This window comes from Callorhinus ursinus, unplaced genomic scaffold, assembly GCF_003265705.2.
Source record: "Callorhinus ursinus isolate GAN/ISIS: 27379988/994484 unplaced genomic scaffold, GSC_fseal_2.0 scaffold4, whole genome shotgun sequence".
NCBI lineage: Eukaryota > Metazoa > Chordata > Mammalia > Carnivora > Otariidae > Callorhinus > Callorhinus ursinus.
Window position 1 is genome coordinate 157,475,090 of NW_027397066.1, and position 24,717 is coordinate 157,499,806.

The 24,717-nt window shown below is 39.2% G+C and overlaps 1 protein-coding gene and 1 long non-coding RNA gene across 2 annotated transcripts in view; one reads left to right on the forward strand and one right to left on the reverse strand.

The window, feature by feature from the left end:
- LOC141372533 (uncharacterized) overlaps positions 1 to 24,344 on the forward strand; it is a 31,807-nt gene extending 7,463 nt beyond the window's left edge. The window contains exons 2-3 of the long non-coding RNA XR_012377811.1: positions 22,813 to 22,862; positions 24,192 to 24,344. This is a non-coding gene — a long non-coding RNA (uncharacterized lncRNA). The remainder of the gene's footprint in view (positions 1 to 22,812; positions 22,863 to 24,191) is intronic.
- On the reverse strand, positions 23,343 to 23,988 carry LOC112825828 (large ribosomal subunit protein uL16-like). The gene has a single exon (XM_025873940.2). It carries the CDS (start codon positions 23,874 to 23,876, stop codon positions 23,343 to 23,345), a length of 534 nt encoding a protein of 177 aa, XP_025729725.2. The 5' UTR covers positions 23,877 to 23,988.
- Positions 24,345 to 24,717: the final 373 nt, after the last annotated feature.

A 24,717-nucleotide genomic window follows, 5' to 3' on the forward strand; every position in this document is an offset into this window, starting at 1 on the left:
TTTCTTTCTTCTTTCTTTTTCTTTCTTTTTTCTTTCTTTCTTTCTTTCTTTCTTCTTTCTTTTTCTTTCTTTCTTTCTTTTTTCTTCTTTCTTTTTCTTTCTTTTTCTTTCTTTCTTTCTTTTTTCTTTCTTCTTTCTTTTTCTTTCTTTTTCTTTCTTTCTTTCTTTCTTTCTTTCTTTCTTTCTTTCTTTTTTCTTTCTTTCTTTCTTTCTTTCTTTTTTTTGCTTTCTGTTTTCTTAATTTTTATAGTGATATTCTATGAATCTTTTTTCTTTTTTTAAATTTTTTTAATTAAGTTTTACTTTGTTAACATACAGAGCAGTATTGGTTTCTGGAATAGAATTCAGTGATTCATCACTTACATACAACAGCCAGTGCTCATCACAACACCTTAATATTCTTCACCTATCTATCCTGTCCCCCCACCCACCTTCCTCCGAATCTTTTTTCTTTTTATTTTGTGTATCTTCTATGGGTATTTTCCTCATAGTTACCACAAGGCTAACATAAAACCCTTCTAGTTACAACAGTCTTTTTAAAGCTGATCACAATTTAATTTCAATCATATACAAAAATTCTACACTTTTACTTCTCACACATACACTTATGTTGTAGATGTCACAATTTACATGTTTTTATATTGTATATTCATTAACAAATCTTTGTAAAACTAGTTATTCTTAATACTTTTCTTTTTAATTGTTACACTAAACTTAAAAGTGATTTATATGCCATCATTACAGTACCACAATATTCTGCAATTGTATATTTTCTTTTAGCAGTTAGTTTTATACTTTCATATACTTTTTGTTTGTTTGTTTGTTTTTTAATTTTATTTTATTATGTTATGTTAGTCACCATACGTAAACATACATCATTAGTTTTTGATGTAGTGTTCCATGATTCATTGTTTTCGTATAACACCCAGTGCTCCATGCAGTACGTGCCCTCCTTAATACTCATCACAGGTCTAACCGAACCCCCACCCCCTCCCCTCTAAAACCCTCAGTTAGTTTCTCAGAGTCCATAGTCTCTCATGGTTCGTCTCTCTCTCTCTGAATTCCCCCCCTTCATTTTTCCCTTCCTTCTCCTAATGTCCTCCATGCTATTCCTTATGTTCCACAAAGAAGTGAAACTATATGATAATTGACTTTCTCTGCTTGACTTATTTCACTTAGCATCATCTCCTCCAGCCCCATCCATGTTGATGTAAAAGTTGGGTTTTCATCCTTTCTGATGGCTGAGTAATATTCCATTGTATATATGGACCACATCTTCTTTATCCATTCATCTATTGAAGGGAATCTCAGCTCTTTCCACAGTTTGGCTATTGTGGACATTGCTGCTATGAACATTGAGATGCATATGGCCCTTCTTTTCACTACATCTGTGTCTGTGGGGTAAATACCCAGTAGTGCAATTGCTGGGTCATAGGGTAGCTTTATTTTTAATTTTCGGAGTCACTTCGACACTATTTTCCAAAGTGTCTATACCAACTTGCATTCCTACCAACAGTGTAAGAGGGTTGCCCTTTTCTCCACAACCTCTCCAACATTTGTTGTTTCTTGCCTTGTCAATTTTTGCCATTCTAACTGGTGTGAGATGGTATCTCAGTGTGGTTTTGATTTGGATTTCCCTGATGCCGAGCGATGTTGAACACTTTTTCATGTGTCTCTTAGCCATTTGTGTGTCTTCTTTGGAGAAGTGTCTGTTCATGTCTTCTGCCCATTTTTTGACTTGATTATTTGTTTTTTGGATGTTGAGTTTGAGAAGTTCTTTATAGATCTTGGATACTAGCCCTTTATCTGTAGTGTCATTTGCAAATATCTTCTCCCATTCTGTGGGTTGCCTCTTTGTCTTGTTGACTGTTTCCTTTGCTGTGCAGAAGCTTTTTATCTTGATGAAGTCCCAAAAGTTCACTTTTGCTTTTCTTTCCCTTGCCTTTGGAGATGTATCTTGAAAGATGTTGCTGTGGCCGATGTCAAAGAGGTTACTGCCTATGTTCTCCTCTAGGATTTTGATGGATTCCTGTCTCACATTGAGGTCTTTCATCCATTTTGAGTTTATCTTTGTGTATGGTGTTAGAGAATGGTCAAATTTCATTCTTCTGCATGTGGCTGTCCAATTTCCCCAGCACCATTTATTGAAGAGACTGTCTTTTTTCCATTGCATGTTTTTTCCTGCTTTGTCGAAGATTATTTGACCATAGAGTTAAGGGTCCATATCTGGGCTCTCTATTCTGTTCCATTGGTCTATATGTTTGTTTTTGTGCCAGTACCATGCTGTCTTGGTGATCACTGCCTTGTAATGTAGCTTGAAATGGGGCAACGTGATGCCCCCAGCTTTGTTTTTCTTTTTCAACATTTCTGTGGTGATTTGGGGTCTTTTCTGATTCCATACAAATTTTAGGATTGTTTCTTCCAGCACTTTGAAAAATGTCATTGGAATTTTGATTGAGATAGCATTGAAGGTACAGATTGCTCTGGGTAGCATAGATATTTTAACAATGTTTATTCTTTCGATCCATGAGCATGGAATGTTTTTCCATCTTTTTGTGTCTTCTTCAATTTCTTGTATGGGTGTTCTGTAGTTCCTAGAGTATAGATCCTTTACCTCTTTGGTTAGGTTTATTCTGAGGTATCTTATGGTTTTTGGTGCTATTGTAAATGGAATCGTTTCTCTAATTTCTCTTTCTACAGTTGCGTTGTTAGTGTATAAGAAAGCAACTGATTTCTGTGCATTGATTTTGTATCCTGCCACATTACTGAATTGCTGTATGAGTTCTAGTAATTTGGGGGTGGAGCCTTTTGGGTTTTCCACATAAAGTATCATGTCATCTGTGAAAAGAGAGAGTTTGACTTCTTCTTTGCCAATTTGAATATCTTTTATTTCTTTTTGTTGTCTAATTGTTGTTGCTAGGACTTCTAGTACTATGTTGAACAATAGTGGCAAGAGTGGGCATCCTTGTCGTGTTCCTGATCTTAAGGGAAAGGCTCTCAGCTTTTCCCCATTGAGGATGATATTCGCTGTGGGTTTTTCATAGATGAATTTTAGGAACTTGAAGAATGTTCCCTCTATCCCTATACTCCGAAGAGTTTTAATCAGGAAAGGATGTTGTATTTTGTCAAGTGCTTTTTCTGCATCAATTGAGAGGACCATATGGTTCTTCTCCCTCCTCTTATTGATGTGTTCTATCACATTGATTGATTTGCATATGTTGAACCATGCTTGCATCCTGGGGATAAATCCCACTTGGTTGTGGTGGATGACCCTTTTAAAGCATTGTTGGACCCTATTAGCTAGGATTTTGTTGAAGATTTTGGAATCCATATTCATCAGGGATATTGGTCTGAAATTCTTTTTTGATGGGGTCTTTGCCTGGTTTGGGGGTTAAGGTAATGCTGGCCTCATAGAATGAGTCTGGAAGTTTTCCTTCTGTTTCTATTTTTTGAAACAGCTTCAGGAGAATAGGTGTTATTTCTTCTTTGAATGTTTGGTAGAATTCCCCAGGGAATCAATTAGGCCCTGAACTCTTGTTTTTTGGTTGGTTTTTGATCACTGCTTCTATCTCGTTCCTGGTTATTGGCCTATTCAGGTTGTCAATTTCTTCCTGTTTCAGTCTTGGGAGTTTATAGGTTTCCAGGAAGGCATCCATTTCATCCAGGTTGCTCAGCTTATTGGCATATAGTTGTTGATAATAATTTCTAATAATTGTTTCTATTTCCTTGGTGTTTTCGTGATCTCTCCCCTTTTATTCATAATTTTATTAATTTGGGTCCTTTCTCTTTTCTTTTGGATAAGTCCGATCAGTAGTTTATCAATCTTATTAAGTCTTTCAAAGAACCAACTTCTAGTTTCGTTGATCTGATCTACTCTGTTTCTGGTTTCTAATCCATTGATCTCTGCTCTAATCTTAATTATTTCTCTTCTAATGCATGGCTTAGGCATCACTTGTTGCTTCTTCTCTAGTTCTTTAAGGTGTAGAGTTAGTTGGTGAATTCGGGATTTTTCTATTTTTTTGAGTGAGGCTTGGATGGCTATGTATTTCCCCTTTAGGACCACCTTTGCAGTATCCCATAGGTTTTGGACCGATGTGTTTTTGTTCTCATTGATTTCCATGAATTGTTTAAGTTCTTCTTTGACTTCCTGGTTGACCCAAACATTCTTGAGCAGAGTGGTCTTTAGCTTCCAAGTGTTTGAATTTCTTCCAATTTTTTTCTTGTGATTGAGTTCCAGCTTTAAAGCATTATGGTCTGAGAATATGCTGGGAATAATCTCAATGTTTTGGTATTGGATGAGACCTGATTTGTGACCCAGTATGTGGTCTATTCTGGAGAAAGTTCCATGTGAGCTCGAGAAGAATTAGTATTCTGTTGTTTTAGGGTGGAATTTTCTGTATATATCTATGAGGTCCATCTCGTCCAGTGTGTCATTCAAAGCTCTTGTTTCTTTGTTGATTTACTCCTTAGATGATCTGTCTATTGCTGAGAGTGGAGTATTGAGGTCCCCTACAATTAACGTATTATTATCAATATGACTCTTTATTTTGGTTAACAGTTGACTTATGTTGTTGGCTGCTCCCATTTTGGGAGCATAGATATTTACAATTGTTAGATCTTCTTGTTGGATAGACCCTTTAAGAATGATATAGTGTCCTTCTGTGTCTCTAATTACAGACTTTAGTTTAAAATCTAATTTGTCTGATATAAGAATTGCTATCCCAGCTTTCTTTTGAGGTCCGCTGGCACGGAAGATGGATCTCCATCCCTTCACTTTCAGTCTGGGTGTATCTTTAGGTTCAAAATAAGTCTTTTGTAGACAGCATATGGATGGGTCCTGTCTTTTTATCCAGTCTGCAACCCTGTGCCATTTTATGGGAGCATTTAGGCCGTTCACGTTGAGAGTGATTATGGAAAGTTATGAATTAATTGTCATCATGTTCCTGTGAAGACCTTGTTTTTATAGATTGTCCCTATAAATTTCTTTTCTATATCACTCTTGGGGTCTTTCTCCTTTTATAGAACCCCCCCTTAATATTTCTTGCAGGGCTGGCTTAGTGGTCACATATTCTTTCAGTTTCTGCCAGTCTTGGAAGCTCTGCATCTCTCCATCCATTCTAAATGACAGTCTTGCTGGATAAAGTATTCTTAGCTGCATGTTTTTCTTGTTTAGTACCCTGAATATATCTTGCCAGGCCTTTCTGGCTTGCCAGGTCTCTGTGGATAGGTCTGATGTTATTCTGATGTTCCTCCCTCTGTAGGTAAGGAATCTCTTCCCCCTAACTGTCCTTAGGATGGTTTCCTTGGTTCTAAGATTTGTGAGTTTTACTATTACATGCCAGGGTGTTGGCCTGTTTTCCTTGATCTTGGGAGGGGTCCTCTCTGCCTCTTGGACACGAATGTTTGTTTCATTCCCCAGATTAAGGAAGTTGTCAGCTACGATTTGCTCAAATATATCTTCTAGTCCTCTCTCTCTCTCCACCCCCTCCGGGATTCCAATAATTCTAGCACTGGAACGTTTCATGGTGTCACTTATTTTTCTGATTCTATTTTCATGGATTCTGAGTTGTTTTCCCCTGGCCTCCTCTTTTCCCTTTTTATCTATTAATTGGTCTTCTAGGTCACTAATTTGTTCTTCTGCCTAGTTTACCCTAGCTGTTAGATTATCTAGATTAGATTGGATCTCTGTGATAGCATTTTTAAGTTGGCCAATTCAGCTTTTATTTCTGCCCTTAGGGACTCTATGTTGCAATTACTTGATTTCTCCATTCTAACTATTGTCTTCACAATTGCTACCCTGAATTCCATCTCCGGCATCTTGGTTACATCTGAATCCATTTGTAAATCTGTGGCATAAGTCATAATCTCTGAGTCTTTCCTATTTTGGGGTTTCCTCCTCTTAGTCATTCTGTTGAGGGGTATTTGAGTGAATGTATAGAGTCCAAATTATTGACCACAACTCAAGTAAGATGCACCTGTTTTCTAGGGACCTTAGGGTTGCTGGCCTCTTGTTTCCCCAGCTTGTCTTCTGGGGGAGGGGCCTGCCACACTGTTATTCAGTCACCCCTGTTTGGGCAGAGTTGCCCTGCCCCCTGTGGTGGGGGATGGGTTCAGTGAAAACCGGTTTTTTGAGGCTTTTGTTCTCTGGTGGCTTTCCCTGGCGACTTTCTATGTCTCTTCCAAGAGTCAGAGCAGAAAAGACCATTTCCAACCCTCTGCCTCAGAGCAGAGAAATCACAGTCTGTTCTTCAGTGAGCTCTCCAGGCCACACTATTTCCGTTTCTGTCTGTGCTGTTATAAACTGCAGCATCATGGGTTGTGCACCCCTCAGCAAGGCTCCCAGTCCTCACCTCCAGGTCGGGCACGTCTCTGCCCTTTGTACTTCTAAAACTGCCAGCCACCCCCAGTTCACACGCATGTCCCCGCCACTCTGGGTTTCCATCTGGGGGGCTGCCCTAAAGTCCTTTCCCCGCCACTCTGGGTCCGCAAGCCTCTGCCCCGTCCTCAGTGCAGGAGGCTATTGCTCACTGGCAGTGTAGGATCCCCATGGCTGGCTCCCTCCCCCTTCCGTTTTTCCTCCGATATTGCCCCTGGAATCACGGCTCCCCATTTCATTCCTTGAAACCAACCGCCTGCAATATTCTGTTTGTAGAGATCCGGGCCTACCTTCTTACATCTCAGGCTGATTTCATGGGTGTACAGAGTGGTCTGGTAGATATCCAGCTCAATTCTGGGGACTGGTTGGAATGGGGTCCCCTACTCCTCCACCATCTTTCCCCCCTCTATACATTCATATACTTTTGTGTTTCTATTCCTTTCATTTTAACTTGAAGAACTCTTTAGCACTTCTTGAAAGTCAGGTCTAGTGATGATTAACTACCTTATCTTTGGTTTGCCTTGGAAATTATATATTCTCCAATTTTGGATTGACAGTTGCTGGATACAGTATTCTGATTTGGCAGTTTTTCTTTCAGCCCTTTGAATATATCAACTTACTCTGTTCCGGCATGCCAGGTTTCTATTGAGTAATCTGCTGATAGTCATGGGGGCTCACTTGTTCAGGATGAGTTTTGTTTTGTTTGTTTGCTGCTTTCAGAGTTTTCTCTTTGCCGGGGCACCTGGGTGGTTCAGTAGGTTATGTGTCTGGCTTCAGCCCGGGTCATTATCCCAGGATCCTGAGATTGAGACCTGCACTGGGCTCCTTGCTCAGTAGGGAGTCTGCTTCTCCCTCTGCCTGCTTCTTCCTCTGCTGGCCACTCCCCCAGCTTGTGCGCTCCCTCTCTCTTCCTTTCTCTCTCTGACAAATAAACAAATAAAATATTTAAAAAAATTTTTCTCTTTGACTTTGACTTTTGACAATTTGATTATAATTGTCTTGTTATAGACTTCTTTAGATTTACCTTCTTTGATACCTTCAGGTTTCATGAATCTGGATATTTATTTCCTTCCCCAGAATTAGGATGTTTTCAATCATAATGTATATATTAATTCTTATATATAATGGTGTCTTAGAAGTCTTATAGACTACACTCTTTTTTCATTTTTTTTTCTTTTTGCTCCTCTGACTGGATAATTTGCATTACCTTGTCTTAAGTTCACTGATTTTGGGGGCACGGAGCAAGATGGCGGAGGAGTAGGAGTACTGGATTTTGTCTGGTCCCAGGAATTCAGCTGGATAGGGATCAAAGCATTTTGAACACATACGAATTCAACAGGAGATCGAAGAAAGGAGTAACAACAAGTCTCTGAACAGAAAAGCAACCACTTTCTGGAAGGTAGGATGTGCAGAGAACTAAATCCGAGGTGATATTCGGGAGGATAGACAGCGGGGTAGGGGGCCTCCGTCGGCCACTTCTGGCAAGTGATAGAGCAGCTGAGCACAAAATTGGAACTTTTAGAAGTCCTCTCTGCTGAGGGATGTCTCTCCAGTGGCTAAGCGGGGCATGGAAACCTCACTGGGACAGTGTGGTCTCAGGACCCTCAGGGTCACAGAAACACTGGGGGTGCCTGAGAGCAGCAGAGCTCCCAGGTATTGGAGCAGGGAATCTGGCTGCAGAGACAGAGCGGAGGAGTGGGCTCTCAGCTCGGGGTTGCCATAAACCGAGATTTGAGGCACAGTCGGGCCACTGCTCCTCCAGCAGGGACCCAACAGCAGCAGATCCGGGGAGACTCCCCTTCCTCCCCCGGGAGGAGTGGCATGAGAGCGCACCACAGGGATCTCCTGGGTTTGGAGACTCCACATGGGGATGTGTGCCAGAGATAGAAACACTCCTTCAGAGGCAGGGTGAGCACAGAGTGTGGCTGGAGACCGGGGAGATAGGAGTGACTGACTGTTTTTCTCTGGGGGCTCACAGAGTGAGGCCGAGTTCTCGGCTCCTCTAGGGTGGAGATTGGGAAGCGGCCATTTTCACTCTAGTCATCCAAAGCTGTACGGAAAGCTTGCAAGGAACAAAGCTCCCAAGAGCAAACCCGAGCAGATTTCGTAGCCCGGACCAGCAAGGGCGGGACAATTCTGCCTCCGGCAAAGACATTTGAGAACCACAGCAACAGGCTCCTCCCCCAAAAGATCAGCAAGAACAGCCAGCCAAGACCAAGTTTACCGATCAATGAGAGCGGCAGAACTCCAGAGATAGGGGAATACTGCACATAGAATTCATGGCTTTTTTTACCATGATTCTTTAGTCTTTCAAGGTTAATTTTTAACTTTATTTTTCTTTGAATTTTTCTTTTTCCCTTTTTCAACCAACGTCTATCAATCCCATTTTTAAAAAATATTTTTATTTATTTATTTATTAGAAAGAGAGCACACGAGTGGAGGGGAAGGGGCAGAAGGAGGGGGAGAAGCAGACTCCCCACTGAGCAGGGAGCCCTACTGGGGGCTTGATCCCACGTGGGGCTCAATCCCACGACCTTGGGATCATGACCCAAGCCGAAGGCAGACACTTAACCGACTGAGCCACCCAGGCGCCCCTTATCCCTTTTTTAAAAAATCTTTTTTATTTTCATTTCTAGAGTCATATTCTATCCCTTCATAGTAGTTAACCATATTTTTGGTATATATATATATATAAGTTGTTCTCTCTTTAAAATTTTGGGATACAGTTTCTTCTAACAGATCAAAATATGCCCTAAATCTCTAGTGTATGGCTTTGTTCTAGTCTCCTGCCTGATCACATTCTCTCCCTTTTTTTTATCCTCTTCTTTCTTTTTTCAACCAACTTCTTATCTTATCAATTCCTTTTATGAAATCTTTCATAATGTTCATCCTTACAGTCATATTCCATCCCTTCATCATATTAACTATTATAATTATATGTATATAAGTTTTTCTTTCCTTAAAATTTTGGGAGTGACTTTCTTCTAACAGACGAAAATATGCCCCAAATCTAGTGTGTGGCAATTATCTATGCACCTGCCTGATCATATTTGATCATATTCTGTTTTTTTGTTGTTGTTGTTGTTTGTTTGGTTTGGTTTTTCTTTGTTTGATTTTATCTTTTTCTTTTTCTTTTTTCTTTCTTTCCCTTTCTTTAACCCCAGCTTCGGGTCTTTTCTGATTTGTTTAGTGTATATTTTCTGGGCACATTGTTACCCTGTTAACATTTTGTTCTCTCATTTATCTATTCTCCTCTGCACAAAATGACAAGATGGAAAAAGTCACTTCAACAAAAAGAACAAGAGGCAGTACCGACTGCCAGGGGCCTACTCAATACAGACATTAGTACGATGTTGGAACTAGAGTTCAGAATGATGATTTTAAAGATACTAGCTGGGCTTGAAAAAAGCATGGAAATTGTTAGAGAAACCCTTTTTGCAGAAATAAAAGAACTAAAATCTAACCAAGTCAAAATCAAAAAGGGTATTAATGACATGCAATAAAAAATGGAGGCTCTAACTGGTAGGATAAATGAGACAGAAGAGAGAATTAGCCATATAGAAGACCAAGTCATGGAAAATAAAGAAACTGAGAAAAAGAGAGATAAAGAACTACTGGATCAGGAGGGCAGAATTCGAGAGATAAGTGATAGGATAAGATGAAACAACATTAGAATAATTGGGATCCCAGAAGAAGAAGAAAGAGAGAGAGGGGCAGAAGGTATATTGGAGCAAATTATAACAGAGAACTTCCCTAATGTGGGGAAGGTAACAAGCATCAAAATCCAGGAGGCACAGAGAACCCCCTCCTCAAAATCAATAAAAATAGGTCACCACCCTGACATTTAATAGTAAATCTCATGAGTCTCAGAGACAAGAGAAAATCCTGAGAGCAGCTCAGGAGAAAAGATCTGTAACCTACAATGGTAGAAACATTAGATTGGCAACAGACCTATCCACAGAGACCTGTCAGGCCAGAGAGGACTGACATGATATATTCAGAGTACTAAATGAGAAAAATATGCAGCCAAGAATACTATATCCAGCTAGGCCATAATTGAAAATAGAAGGAGAAATAAAAAGCCTCCAGGACAAACAAAAACCAAAGGAATTTGCAAACACAAAATCAGCCCTACAAGAAATATTCAAAGGGGAACTCTAAGCAAAGAGAGACACTAAAAGCAACATAGACCAGAAAGGAACACAGACAATATACAGTAACAGTCAGCTTACAAGCAATACAATGGCACTAAATTCATATCTTTCAATAGTTACCCTGAAAGGAAATGGACTCAATGCCCCAACCAAAAGACACAGGCTATCAGATGGATTAAAAGACAAGACCCATCGATATACTCTCTGCAAGAGATTCATTTTAGACCCAAAGACACCCCCAGATTGAAAGTGAAGGTGTGGAAAACCATTTCCCATGCTAATGGACACCAAAAAAAAGCTGGGGTGGCAATCCTTATATCAGACAAACTAGGTTTTAAACCAAAGACTATAATAAGAGATGAGGAAGGACACTATATTCCACTTAAAGGGTCTATCCAACAAGAAGATCTAACAATTGTAAATATCTATGCCCCAAACCATGGGAGCAGCCAATGATATAAGCCAATTAATAACAAAAGCAAAGAAACACATTGACAACAGTACAATAAGAGTGGGGGACTTTAACACCCCCCTGACTGAAATGGACAGATCATCTAAACAAAAGATCAACAAGGAAATAAAGACTTTAAATGACACACTGAACCAAAGGGACTTCACAGATCTATTCAGAACATTCCATCCCAAAGCAACAGAATACACATTCTTCTCTAGTGCCCATGGAACATTCTCCAGAATAGATCACATCCTAGATCACAAATCAGGTCTCAACTGGTACCAAAAGATTGGGATCATTCCCTGCATATTTTCAGACCACAATGCTTTGAAACTGGAACTCAATCACAAGAGGAAAGTCAGAAAAACTCAAATACATGGAGGCTAAAGAGCATCCTACTAAAGAATGAATGGGTTAACCAGGAAATCAAAGAAGAATTTAAAAGAGTCATGAAATCAATGAAAAAGAAAACACAACTATTCAAAATCTTTGGGATACAGCAAAGGCAGTGCTAACAGGAAGGTATATAGCAATATAAGCCTTTCTCAAGAAACAAGAAAGGTCTCAAATACACAACCTAACCCTACATAACCTAACCCTACACCTAAAGGAGCTGGAGAAAGAACAGCAAATAAAGCCTAAACCCAGCAGGAGATGAGAAATCATAAACACCAGAGCAGAAATCAATGAAATAGAAACCAAAAGAACAGTAGAACAGATGAACGAAACAAGGAGCTGCTTCTTAGAAAGATTAACAAGATTGATAAACCCCTGGCCAGACTGATCAAAAAGAAAAGAGAAATGACCCAAATCAGCAAAATCATGAATGAAAGAGGAGAGATCACAACCAACACCAAAGAAATACAAACAATTATAAGCATATATTATGAGCAACTCTAAGCCAGGAAATTAGATAATCTGGAAGAAATGGATGCATTCCTAGAGATATATCAACTACCAAAACTGAACCAGGAAAAAATAGAAAACCTGAACAGACCTATAACCACTAAGGAAATTGAAACAGTCATCAAAAATCTCCCAAAAAACAAAAGTCCAGGGCCTGATGGCTTCTCAGGGAAATTCTACCAAACATTTAAAGAAGAATTAATACCTATTCTTCTGAAACTTTTCCAAAAATAGAAATGGAAGGAAAACTTCGAAACTCGTTTTATGAGGCCACCATTACCTTGATCCCCAAACTAGACCAAGGCCCCATCAAAAAGGAGAATTGCAGACCAATATCCTTGATGAACATGGATGCAAAAATTCTCACCAAAATACTAGCCAATAGGATCCAACAGTACATTAAAAGGATTATTCACCACGACCAAGTGGGATTTATCCCTGGGCTGCAAGGCTGGTTCAACATCTGCAAATCAATCAATGTGATACAATACATTAACAAAAGAAAGAACAAGAACCATATGATCCTCTTAATAGATACAGAAAAAGCGTTTGACCAAGTACAGCATCCTTTCTTGATCAAAACTCTTCAGAGTATAGGCATAGAGGGTACAAACCTCAATATCATAAAAGCTATCTATGAAAAACCCACTGTGAAACTCATTCTCAATGGGGAAAAACCGAGAGCCTTCCCCCTAAGGTCAGGAACACGTCAGCGATGTCCACTATCACCACTCCTATTCAACATAGTATTAAAAGTCTTAGCCACAGCCATCAGAGAACAAAAAGAAATAAAAGGAATCCAAATCAGCAAAGAAGTCAAATTCTCACTGTTTGCAGAAAATATGATACTTTATGTGGAAAACCCAAAATACTCCACCCCAAAACTGCTAAAACTCATACAGGAATTCAGTAAAGTGGCAGGATATAATATCAATGCACAGAAATCAGTGGCATTCCTATACACCCACAACAAGACAGAAGAAAGAGAAATGAAGGAATCGATCCCATTTACAATTGCACCCCAAATCATAAGATACCTAGGAATAAATTTAACCAAAGAGGGAAAGAATCTGTACTCAGAAAACTATAAAATACTCATGAAAGAAATTGAGGAAGACACAAAGAAATGGAAAAACGTTCCATGCTCATGGATTGGACAAAGCAATATTGTGAAGATGTCAATGTTACCGCGAGTAATCTACACATTCAATGCAATCCCCATCAAAATACCATGTGCTTTTTTCAAAGAAATGGAACAAATAATCCTAAAATTTTTATGGAACCAGAAAAGACCCCGAATAGCCAAAGAAATGTTGAAAAAGAAAAGCAAGGCTGGCGACATAAGAATTCCAGACTACAAGCTCTATTACAAAGCTGTCATTATCAAGACAATATGGTACTGTTGCAAAAACAGACACATCGATCAATGGAACAGAATAGAGAGCCCAGAAATGGACCCTCAACTCTACGGTCAACTCATCTTTGACAAAGCAGGAAAGAATGTCCAATGGAAAAAAGAGAGTCTCTTCAACAAATGGTGTTGGGAAAATTGGACAACCACATGCAGAAGAATGAAACTGGACCATTTCCTTACACCACACACAAAAGTAGACTCAAAATGGTTGAAAGACCTAAATGTGAGACAGGAATCCATCAAAATCCTAGAGAAGAACACAGGCAGCAACCTCTTTGACCTCAGCCGCAGCAACTTCTTCCCAGAAACATCACCAAAGGCAAGGGAAGCAAGGGCAAAAATGAACTATTGGGACCTCATCAAGATAAAAAGCTTTTGCACATTAAAAGAAACAGTCCACAAAACCAAAAGACAACCGACAAAATGGGAGAAGATATTTGCAAATGACATATCAGATAAAGGGCTAGTATCCAAAAATCTATAAAGAACTTCTTAAACTCAACACGCAAAGAACAAATGATCCAATCAAGAAATGGGCAGAAGACATGAACAGATTTTTGGCCAGATCCAAATGGCCAACAGACACATGGAAAAGTGCTCAACATCGCTTGGCATCAGGGAAATCCAAATCAAAACCTCAATGAGATGCCACCTCACACCAGTCAGAATGGCTAAAATTAACAAGTCAGGGAACGACAGATGTTGGCGGGTTTGTGGAGAAAGGGGAACCCTCCTACATTGTTGGTGGGAATGCAAGCTGGTGCAGCCACTCTGGAAAACAGTATAGAGGTTCCTCAAAAAGTTGAAAATAGAACTACCCTATGATCCAGCAATTGCACTACTGGGTACTTACCCCAAAGATACAAATGTAGGGATCTGAAGGGGTATGTGCACCCCATTGTTTATAGCAGCAATGTCCACAATAGCCAAACTGTGGAAAGAGCCAAGATGTCCACCGACAGATGAATGGATAAACAAGTTCTGGTATGTATATACATATGTATGTATATACAATGGAATATTATGCAGCCATCAAAAAGAATGAGATCTTGCCATTTGCAATGATGTGGATGGAACTGGAGGGTATTATGCTGAACAAAATAAGTCAACCAGAGAAAGACGTGTAACATATGACCTCACATTTCTGCTCTGATCTTTATTATTTCTCTTCTCCTGCTGGGTTTAGGCTTTATTTGCTGTTCTTTCTCCAGCTCCTTTAGGTGAAGGGTTAGGTTGTGTATTTGAGACCTTTCTTGTTTCTTGAGAAAGGCTTGTATTGCTATATACTTTCCTCTCAGGACTGCCTTTGCTGTATCCCAAAGATTTTGGACAGTTGTGTTTTCATTTTCATGGGTTTCCATGAATTTTTTTAATTCTTCTTTAATTTCCTGGTTGACCCATTCATTCTTTAGTAGGATGCTCTTTAGCCTCCATGTATTTGAGTTCTTTCCGGCTTTCCTCTTGTGATTGAGTTCTAGTTTCAAAGCATTGTGGTCTGAAAATATGCAGGGAATGATCCCAATCTTTTGGTACCGGTTGAGACCTGATTTGTGACCTAGGATGTGATCAATTCTGGAGAATGTTCAATGGGCACTAGAGAAGAATGTGTATTCCGTTGCTTTGGGATGGAATGTTCTGAATATGTCTGTGAAGTCCATTTGGTCCAGTGTGTCATTTCAAGTCTTTATTTCCTTGTTGATCTTTTGCTTAAATGATCTGTCCATTTCAGTCAGGGGGGTGTTAAAGTCCCCCAGTATTATTGTATTGTTGTCAATGTGTTTCTTTGCTTTTGTTATTAATTGGCTTATATCATTGGCTGCTCCCATGTTCAGGGCATAGATATTTACAATTGTTAGATCTTCTTGTTGGATAGACCCTTTAAGTAGGATATAGTGTCCTTCCTCATCTCTTATTACAGTCTTTGTTTTAAAACCTAGTTTGTCTGATATAAGGATTGCCACCCCAGCTTTCTTTGGTGTCCATTAGCATGGTAAATGGTTTTCCACCCCCTCACTTTCAATCTGGGGATGTCTTTGGGTCTAAAATGAGTCTCTTGCAGACAGCATATGGATGGGTCTTGTTTTTTAATCCAGTCTGATAGCCTGTGTCTTTTGATTGGGGAATTTAGCCCATTTACATTCAGGGTAACTATTGAAAGATATGAATTTAGTGCCATTGTATTGCCTGTAAGGTGACTGTTACTGTATGTTGTCTGTGTTCCTTTCTTTATCAATGTTCTCATTTTCTTTTTGCATTGGTTTCTTGATTTTATTTAGTTATCTATCAATGTTATAGCTCACTGAGCTTCTTTAGAATAATTATTTTGAATTTTTTATTAAAAATTCATAGATCTCCTTTTCTTAGTGTTTGTTCCTGGAGATTTACTTTGTTTCTTAAAAAAACAAAAACAAAAGAGATTTATTACCAATTTGAGGCAGGCAGGGGGAGGAGGAGCAGGAGAGGAAGAGAGAGTCTTAAGCAGACTCCATGCTGAGCATAGAGCCTCATGTGGAGCTTGATCTCACACCCTGAGTTCACGACCTGAGCTGAAACCAAGAGTTGGATGCTCAACTGACTGCACCACTGAGACATCCCTTTACTTTGTTTCTTTTAGTGTATCATATTTCCCTGATTTGTTGTGTTTCTTGTAGCTTTGTGTTCATGTCAGCACATTTGAAGAAGCAGTCATCTCTTCCACTCTTTACAGATGGTTTTGGTGGGGAAAGACTTTCACTAATTACTCTGGCTAGATTCTGGGAGTCTTTCAAACTTTTCTATGGATATTTATGCACCCCTCCTCATCCTCTATTTCAGATGCACCTTCTCCTAATTTTGCAGAGCCATGTGGGTTGCTATAAACCACCCACCTCTTTTTCCTAGGTCAGTGCACTGAATGGCCTGGACATTGAGTGCAAGCTCCACTTCTTTTCCTCCTTCCTGAAGGGGACAGTGAAAGGTACATAGCTTTTCAAAGTTGTAAACCTTTTCCCAATCTTGCAGATCCATGCTGGCTGCTTGAGAGCCACCCACTCCTTTTCTTTGTTCACACCTTCCCCTAGGCTTTCAAAATTTGCTTGTTTCCTCAAAACTCTGAATGAGGTGAAACGGAAGCAGTGTGTTAAATACATGCTTCACTTTCTATTTTTCCCAAGGGAGATATCTCAGGCCATGTTGATCTCTGTCAGTGTTAACCTCTGCCCACTTGGGAGAGGATCTGATGTGGGTAAAGTGAAACTGCTCTTCCTACTTATTTCAATGAGCTTGTTCTTGGATGTACACTCATTTGGGGTGCTGGAACCTCTTAACTGGATTCTGGAAATTTCATAAAGTTATTTTGGTCTATATGTCAACATTAAAGCAGTGTTTCTGTGGAAGAACAAGAACTGGAACTTCTTATTCTACCATCTTGCTAATTACCCCTGAGCCACATTTGTGTGTAGATATTCTGTTTAAGTTATTTTAACTTTGTTACCAATTTTTTTTATATTGTCTTTTTGTTTTGAGTCCTTTTTTATGTGTTTAATAGTTTGAAACATTTTTACTTATAGCTCTATTGTATGACACTTTTGAAGGCCTAATCCTATCATCTCTCACTCATGGTAATTTGTTTTCTGGTGTGTTTTGTCATTTTAAGTCATGTTCATTATTTAGGGGAATTATCAGTAGAGAACCTGAGGAGCTTAGGATAAGAATATATACTGTTAGGATGGTTTTCATTTGATTCTTCCATGTTTCACAGGATATTATCACCCAAAACTTCTTTCTCTCTTACCTTCGTGGCGCAAGGATTCTTTCTTAAGAAAAATCAGTCCCCAAATGCAATTGAGGACAAATTCGTGGTTACAAATTCATAGGGAAGATTTTATTTTCCTATTCCAAGCTTGAGTTAGCACAGGTATCATACTATTGATGAGAGCAGTCTTTTTAGCCCATGGCTTATCGGAGACCTTTTCACTTTGAACATCAGTGTTATATGGATATCTCGGTTACATGTATTTTTGTTGTTGTTGTTGTTGTGTCTTGTGTTTTGTGAGGTTTTTTTGGGGGGGTGTTTTGTTTTGTTTTGCTTCTTGTGGTTTCCAAGGCTCATCTCCTGACCTTATGTAGGTATAAGTTCAACCCTCTTAGAGGGGTTCTCGCTTCCTCCCTCACTCCCTCCTCCCCTTTTTCTCTTCCTTCCTTGACTATGTAGTACATTCATGTGGTATAAATTATGAAAATACAAAAGAGTATACTATGAAAAATAAGTCACCCCCTCTTCCTAAGCCCTCATTATTCTGGTCTCTCACCAGGGGCAACCCTTATTATCAATTTCTTATGTATTCTTTCAAAAAATATTCTGTGCACACTCATGTGTTTTTCTTTTCCCATCCATATGTCACAACATGATACATAGTCTTATGTATTATTTTTTTCTTATAAATACACTTTTGGAGGTTATTCCTTCTCTATACATAAAAACCTATAAATGTTCTTCCTACTGAGGTCATAGTATCAATTACATGTACATACTGTCTGCTATCAATGTTTTTAAACTTTTGCTTTTACAAACAGTATACTTTAGTGAGAACCTTTCATATAATTACTTTTATACATATGTGAGGATATATTAAGCTAATTCTTAGAAGTGAAATTATGATTTGAAATATATATGGTTTTTGTGAAAAAATGCAAGAAGGTGTCTATTTTCCCATACTCACAAAATGTAGTGTGTTAATAGATTTCAGTCTCTACTAACAGGTAAAAATGATCTCATTAATTTTTAACTTTTCATTTATAGTATTACGAACAAGATTGAGCTTTAATAAATACGTTTAAAAGTCATTTCAGGGATGCCTGGTTGGCTCAGTCGGCTGAGGGTCTGCCTTTGGCTCATGATCCCAGGTCATGATCCCAGGGTCCCAGGATAGAGTCCCACATTGGGGTCCTTGCTCGGCAGGGAACCTCCTTCTCCCTCTGCCTGCTGCTCCCCCTGCTTGTTCTCACTCTCTCTCTTTCAAACAAATAAATACAATCTTTAAAAAATTAATTAATTAATTAAAAAGTCATTTCAATTTTCTTTTCTGTAAGCTTTGTATTTATATACTTCGGCCATTTTTATAATGGTTGTAGGACTTTTTTTGACTTGGAGCAGCGAAGCCCCCATCGTGTGTGCAAGTGAAGTACTGAGATTAACCTTCTCAGACACACTCTCAAGCCTGATGCTACAGCAATTGATTTAAATGGTAAATCTATTTATGCGACTGACCTATTAAAATCGCTTGGGTGGCTCCTTATTAACAAAATAATCTCAAACCTCGTAAAATAGTAATGTAAAGCCTTCCAACATCTGGCTCATATTTATCTCTTAATTCTCAGCTTTAGTCATCAACTAGTTCACACTACTCTTGCAACACTGAACTGCTTCACATACCATGCTGCTTTCCCAATGCTGTATTCTATTCCTAAAATACATTCCTCTTGGCCCTTATTTCACTCACCAGCCTCTTATCCACTATCATAATCACAGCCTTTTCTGAGTTCATTTCTACTTATCCTCTGTGATGCATTTAAACCATAACTTCTTTTAATCTCTTAAGGCAGAGTCTGGTGCCACTCCTCTGCACGCTCAAATTGCCTATTGTAACTATTAAAATTATCTGATTGGGGCACCTGGGTAGCTTAGTCGGTTAAGTGTCTGACTCTTGATTTCAGCTCAGGTCATGATCTCAGGGTTGTGAGATTGAGCCCCATGTCGGGCTCTGCACTGGACATGGAGCCTGCTTGGGATTCTCTCTCTCCCTCTTCCTTGCAAATACTCCTCCTCCCTCTTTTAAAAAAATATATCTGATTATGTGACAGTCTTTCCACTGGGCTGAGAACTTATTGTTAAGGACTCTATTAATCTTTGAATTCCTAGAATGTAGCATGTATACATCAATACTGTTTATTAAAAAAATGAATGTACCCACCAAATAAACTAGGATAACCTTCCCCAGGGATAGAGAATTAGAAAAAGTGTGGGAGGAAAAATGGATGCAACAGTGTACTCTTCTTCCTAACCACTCCCTGCTTTTCACCAAACATACTTTAGGCAGGTGTATTAGTTTTGAATATGGTTATACCAAGAAGCAGTGGAGATACTATGTCTAAAAAGGAAAATGCACACACATGTGTGTGTATTTGTGTGTGTTTTCAGAAGGTCATTAAGATGGTAGAGCACATGCAAAAAATAAATACCTGTAATTAAAAAATGCATACAAATGAATTGTTCCAGAATGTGAAAAGTATTATCAGAGCCTGGGAGAATTCATGCCTCTCAAGAAATAAAGAATATTTTCATCTGAGATGAACTAGTGTAATTAGTATGGGTTAGCAACCAGCATCATGATGGAGACATAATTGATATTTTGAGGAGTAGTTTTTAAAGTTTATTCCTCCTGTTGAATGACTCAGCTGTTTCAGAAAACAAAACCAAATAAAAAGTACAAATGAATGGATGAGTATGCCATGAAGGCCATTCTTAGATGATCAAAGCTCTGACTATTTTAGTTACTGCCAGTATTACACATGTCCCCTTCATAAATGCTACTCTAAACGGTTAACCAGCACAACATTGGAGGTCTGCCTGGGCTCTTTGCTTGGGCTGAGGGTCCCAGAAAATTAGAAGAATTCTGAGAATCAGTATGTTCTCTTTTTTTCCGCCGTACTGTTATCATCACGGTTACCTCAAGAGAAGGAGAGATTTAATTCAAAATACTGGACCTGAATCTTTTGTTTAGATTATCTGATCTCACTGAACTCTTGCTGAAAGTAGATCAGAGAAAAAAAGAAGGAGAGGGTCCCCAGGCTCATACTGATGGCCAGTTTCCTGCATTGTGGGCAAAATCCATTTCTAAATCCATCAACCATTTTACGTAGGGCACCAAATTATAAGAGACAGATTAAAATAGACTTAAGGTGGAAAAAGAATAGTGGGGAAGAGAGAGAGATGTTTTGTTATATTTGTTTTGTTCTAGACTACTGGGGGCTTCCATACTCAAAGAGTTAAACAACCAGCCTCAGAAAATAAGAACTAAGGCAATTCTGGCCTTCAGGCAATGAAAACCAGGGATGCACACTGTCAGCTCTCTCTCTCTTTCTTTCTCTCTCATTTCTGCTTCTCTTGGCCTGTTGGTTTCACTCTTTCTTATAAGCCAGTGACCGTACATGATGGGAAATACTGATTCTAACAGCAATGGGTTCAGAACCTCACAGCTTCGGATTAGAGAAAATAGAGATTTTACTCCACAGTCCCTGAAATGAAGTATTCCTGGAACATAATGCAATTAGCCAGGCTCAGCCTGAACCACACAGCCACCACTTGGCTAAGTCAATATGACTTGTGGGGGCTGGGGGTTGGGGCACTATGATGGTTCCACCTTGGATTGTGTCTACTCCTTTGCTTAATTATTGCATTTGACAAGGGCTAGTGTCAAGGGGTGTGGAGGTGCTCTATGAGAACCACGGGGTGGGAGCTAGTGAAGGGGGGATTATCAACAGCAAAAAAAGGGAGGAACTGGGGCAGCAAAAAAAAAAAAAAGACATCAACTTCAGCAACCACCAGAATAACATTGATTTTATGGGACATTATGTTCTGTTTCAGCAGTGCTCCTGACAAGTGAACTTTGTGAACTTACAAATTGGAGACCGCCTATATCTGAAAAATTACTCAAGGGAAAAAAGGACAATGGTTGTGGGAGAAAGTGCATCATGTCATTTATCATCTGTTTTCCCCTTGAAGAACAGGCGTGGCTTTCCTTTGGGTTTCTGGTCGTTCCAATGAGGTTGCTTCCTTAGTTGATAGGCCAAAGCCATTGCCCTTTAGGTCAAAGCCCAAAGTCAGTCTGATTGTCAGCAATAAAATCTCTCCTATCCTCTGAGGAGTGAATCAGGACATTCTTTAGAGTGTCAAACATATAAATTATCTTGTTCACAGGTCAATATTTACTACATATGATATCAAAGTATAAATTAACAACATACAAATAGTATATAGTCTCTATAGTTTATTCTAAAATAACTGCCTTAAGGTTCATGTTAGAATGTTCCCTGTGATGAAAGTTTTATAGTAATTATTCTTATACTATATAGACATATTTTGGTTAGATAATTACTACATGGAAACAATATGGTGTGTAGTGTATTTGTTTTTTATAGAAATGCCAAAATAATATAAATTAACACACCCCAAAAGCCACACTATGCTTTCTTGACCGTATAGCCCTGTCCTAGGGCACCTGAGTAACTCATCTGTTCTGAAGAAAAACCTATAGGAATACAATGTAGGAAAGTTACTCAGATTTTTGGCAGATAACTCTGGAAAGATTTTTTAAAAGTCATTTCATGCAATTGCTTTGCAAATGTTAAAAAAAAGGAACAAGAACATGGAAAGTTTCCCAAGATGCAAAATGCAAAATCCAACAATCACAACTGAAATACAATTCATAACAGCTACCAGATTCTCAACAACTTCCTAGTTGTTGGAAAAAAAGTAACTTTTTTTTGTTTGAAAAGTTAAAATACCCTCCTCCCAAGTTTTATTTTCTTTCTTTCCCTTAACTGTGAAAGAATGTAAGATTTCATAACAGCAGACATTCCGCTTGCTTTTGATTGAGTCACTTTATGCAGATATTTGACCATGTTGAAAAGAGAATTGAGAAAGAAAATGTTCTTCCTATCACTGACATTCTTTAAACACTCACTGGAGCATCTGAGGTGACAGCATGGTCATAGAGGCTATCACGCTCTGTGATTTGGTTGTAACTAAACATTCACTGTCAGAGCCATTGAACTAAAGAGTTTTACATTGGAAGCCCTGTACAGACCCAGTGTGAAACAGCTCAGATTTTAAGTAACCCTCAACTTGTATGGGGTCTGACCTTAGTCTTGTAGTTTAGAAAAAAAATAGGTTATAAACCTTGCCCTGTCTTCAACATTTAAAATGCTTCTGTGGGGCACAAATGGTTTATTACTTTCTTAGCTCATGGTAAGAAACCCACGAACATTTAAATCTGCTCTCTTACAAAACTAAACTTAGCCTCATTTTGACAGTTTACTTTGGCCTAAAGTATTTCCTTTAGTCAGATACCTTCAACAGTCTAACTCATCCACTGGCATGGATGGAGTGTTAAATGGAATTAAGGATTCACAAGCTCATGTGATTATCATTTCAATTCAAAGGAAAATTTGACCTCTGGGAACTGAAAATGGACTTATTTCATACAGTTTGTGGTTATTCTTGTGATTTAATTTTGACTAATTGTCTAATGATCATGTCTATCTCCCCCAACTTTTAGCCAGACCTCTTGAAATTCACAGTTTTAGAAATTCTGTTGGGAGAAGCAATGGCAAGTCCGAAGGCATTGAATGTCTTGAAATTCAGTATTTTTTTTTAATGCAGAGAGGCCATAATTGGAATTACTATATATTAAACAGTTCAGTGTTGATTTCATATGTTTTGATATATTTTTCCTTTTTTTGTAACTAGCTGAGATTGAACAGTGAAAGAAGTAAAAAGAAAATGACATCAAATTCAAGGTCAACTTTTAAGATTATTTATTTATTTATTTGACAGAGACACAGTGAGAGAGGGAACACAAGCAAGGGGAGCGGGAGAGGGAAAGGCAGCCTTCCCACTGAGCAGGGAGCCCGATGCGGGGCTCGATCCTAGGACCCTGGAATCACGACCTGAGCCGAAGGCAGATGCTTAACGATGGAGCCACCCAGGCTCCCCAGTAAATAAAATCTTCAAAAAAATTAAGGCTTAGACATTTAGGAACTGGTACTTGTTATTAGTATTATTTTTTTTTTAAGATTTTATTTATTTGAGAGAAAGAGAGAGAGAGCACATGAGAGGGGGGAGGGTCAGAGGGAGAAGCAGACTCCCTGCTAAGCAGGGAGCCTGATGCAGGACTCGATCCTGGGACTCCAGGATCATGACCTGAGCCAAAGGCAGTGGCTTAACCAACTGAGCCACCCAGGTGCCCTTGTTATTATAATTTTTGCAAGAACTAGGATTTATTGGCTGGCGTGAATAAGGAGGGGGCAGTGCCGAGGTTCGCATGAGGACAGAGCCCGCCATCTGTCCAGGGGGGCAATGATTAGGGACGTTTTTGACCCACAGCCATCTGGGATGAGCTGCTTTTCAGCCACTATGTCTTCAAATTCATCCGCATTAAACTTAGTAAAGCCCCACTTCTTGGAAATGTGGATCTTCTGGCGGCCAGGGAACTCGCCCTTGGCCCTGTGTAGGGCCTCAATCACATCCTCCTTGTTCAGCAGCTTTCTACAAATGGAGTTGATGACTTGGCCAATGTGGACCCTGGCCACTGTGCCCTGGGGCTTTCCAAAGGCACCCTGCATACCTGTCTGGAGCCTGTCAGCCCCAGCACAGGACAACATCTTGTTGATATGGATGCCGTGGAAGGGGTAGAGCCACACTTCGATGTGAAAAATATCTTTGCCACAGTTGTTCACCACGTACTTGCGGGCACAAACTCGGGCAGTTTCCGTGGCTTCAGAGGAAGGCTGCTCATATTCATCTGACACCATGTGGCCACATGGTGGGAACTCATTCACTTTTGCCTTCTTCCGCCCCAGGTCAAAGATGTGGATCTTGGTGTCAGGGGCACCTCTGCAGAAGGGAGACTTTGGATACGACTTGTTCCTATTGGTAGTATTCTTACAATAGTGGTAACAGCTGGTAGGGACATGGCCCATGGAGACACCAGGATCTCTTGGGTCTTTGCTTAGGTTTCCGCTTGTACATAGCTTTATTGTATTTCTTCCTCCTTTTACAAAACCATTGCTTTATCTGTTTTACTGTCATGTTAAGTTCAAATGCAAGTGATTGGCTATCTTCTCAAGGTCAACTTTTAATTCCAGCCCTAATACAAAATGATATGTCATCTAGAACAAATTATTTCAATTATCTGAAATTCAATTCTCTTTGTATCATTTAATGACAGCTGCTGTAACAAACAACTGCAAAACCTCTTTATTCATTATTAAAACATAATAAAATATATTTTCTGATCACAAAATCCAAAGAGAATTTTCTTATCAGATGACTCTTGAGATAGCACCCTTTCAGGTAGTAATTTAGGGACTAGTCCTATTTCATATTATGGCTCTGTTATTTTAGAATCTTTCCTTTTTGGTTCCAAAGACAGGGAGAGAGAGAGCAAGGAAGACCCTGTAGGATGATTCAGGAGCCAGACTTAGAAATGGTTTATGTCATATCATGGCTTATATCATTCCACAGATAAGAACTCCATCACATCCACAAAGTGGATAACCTGTATCAATTTTGAATGTTATCAAATAAATTTTCATATCATATTAATACTAAATGAATTCCCTAGACGTAAGATAAGTGGAAATGATGGACATG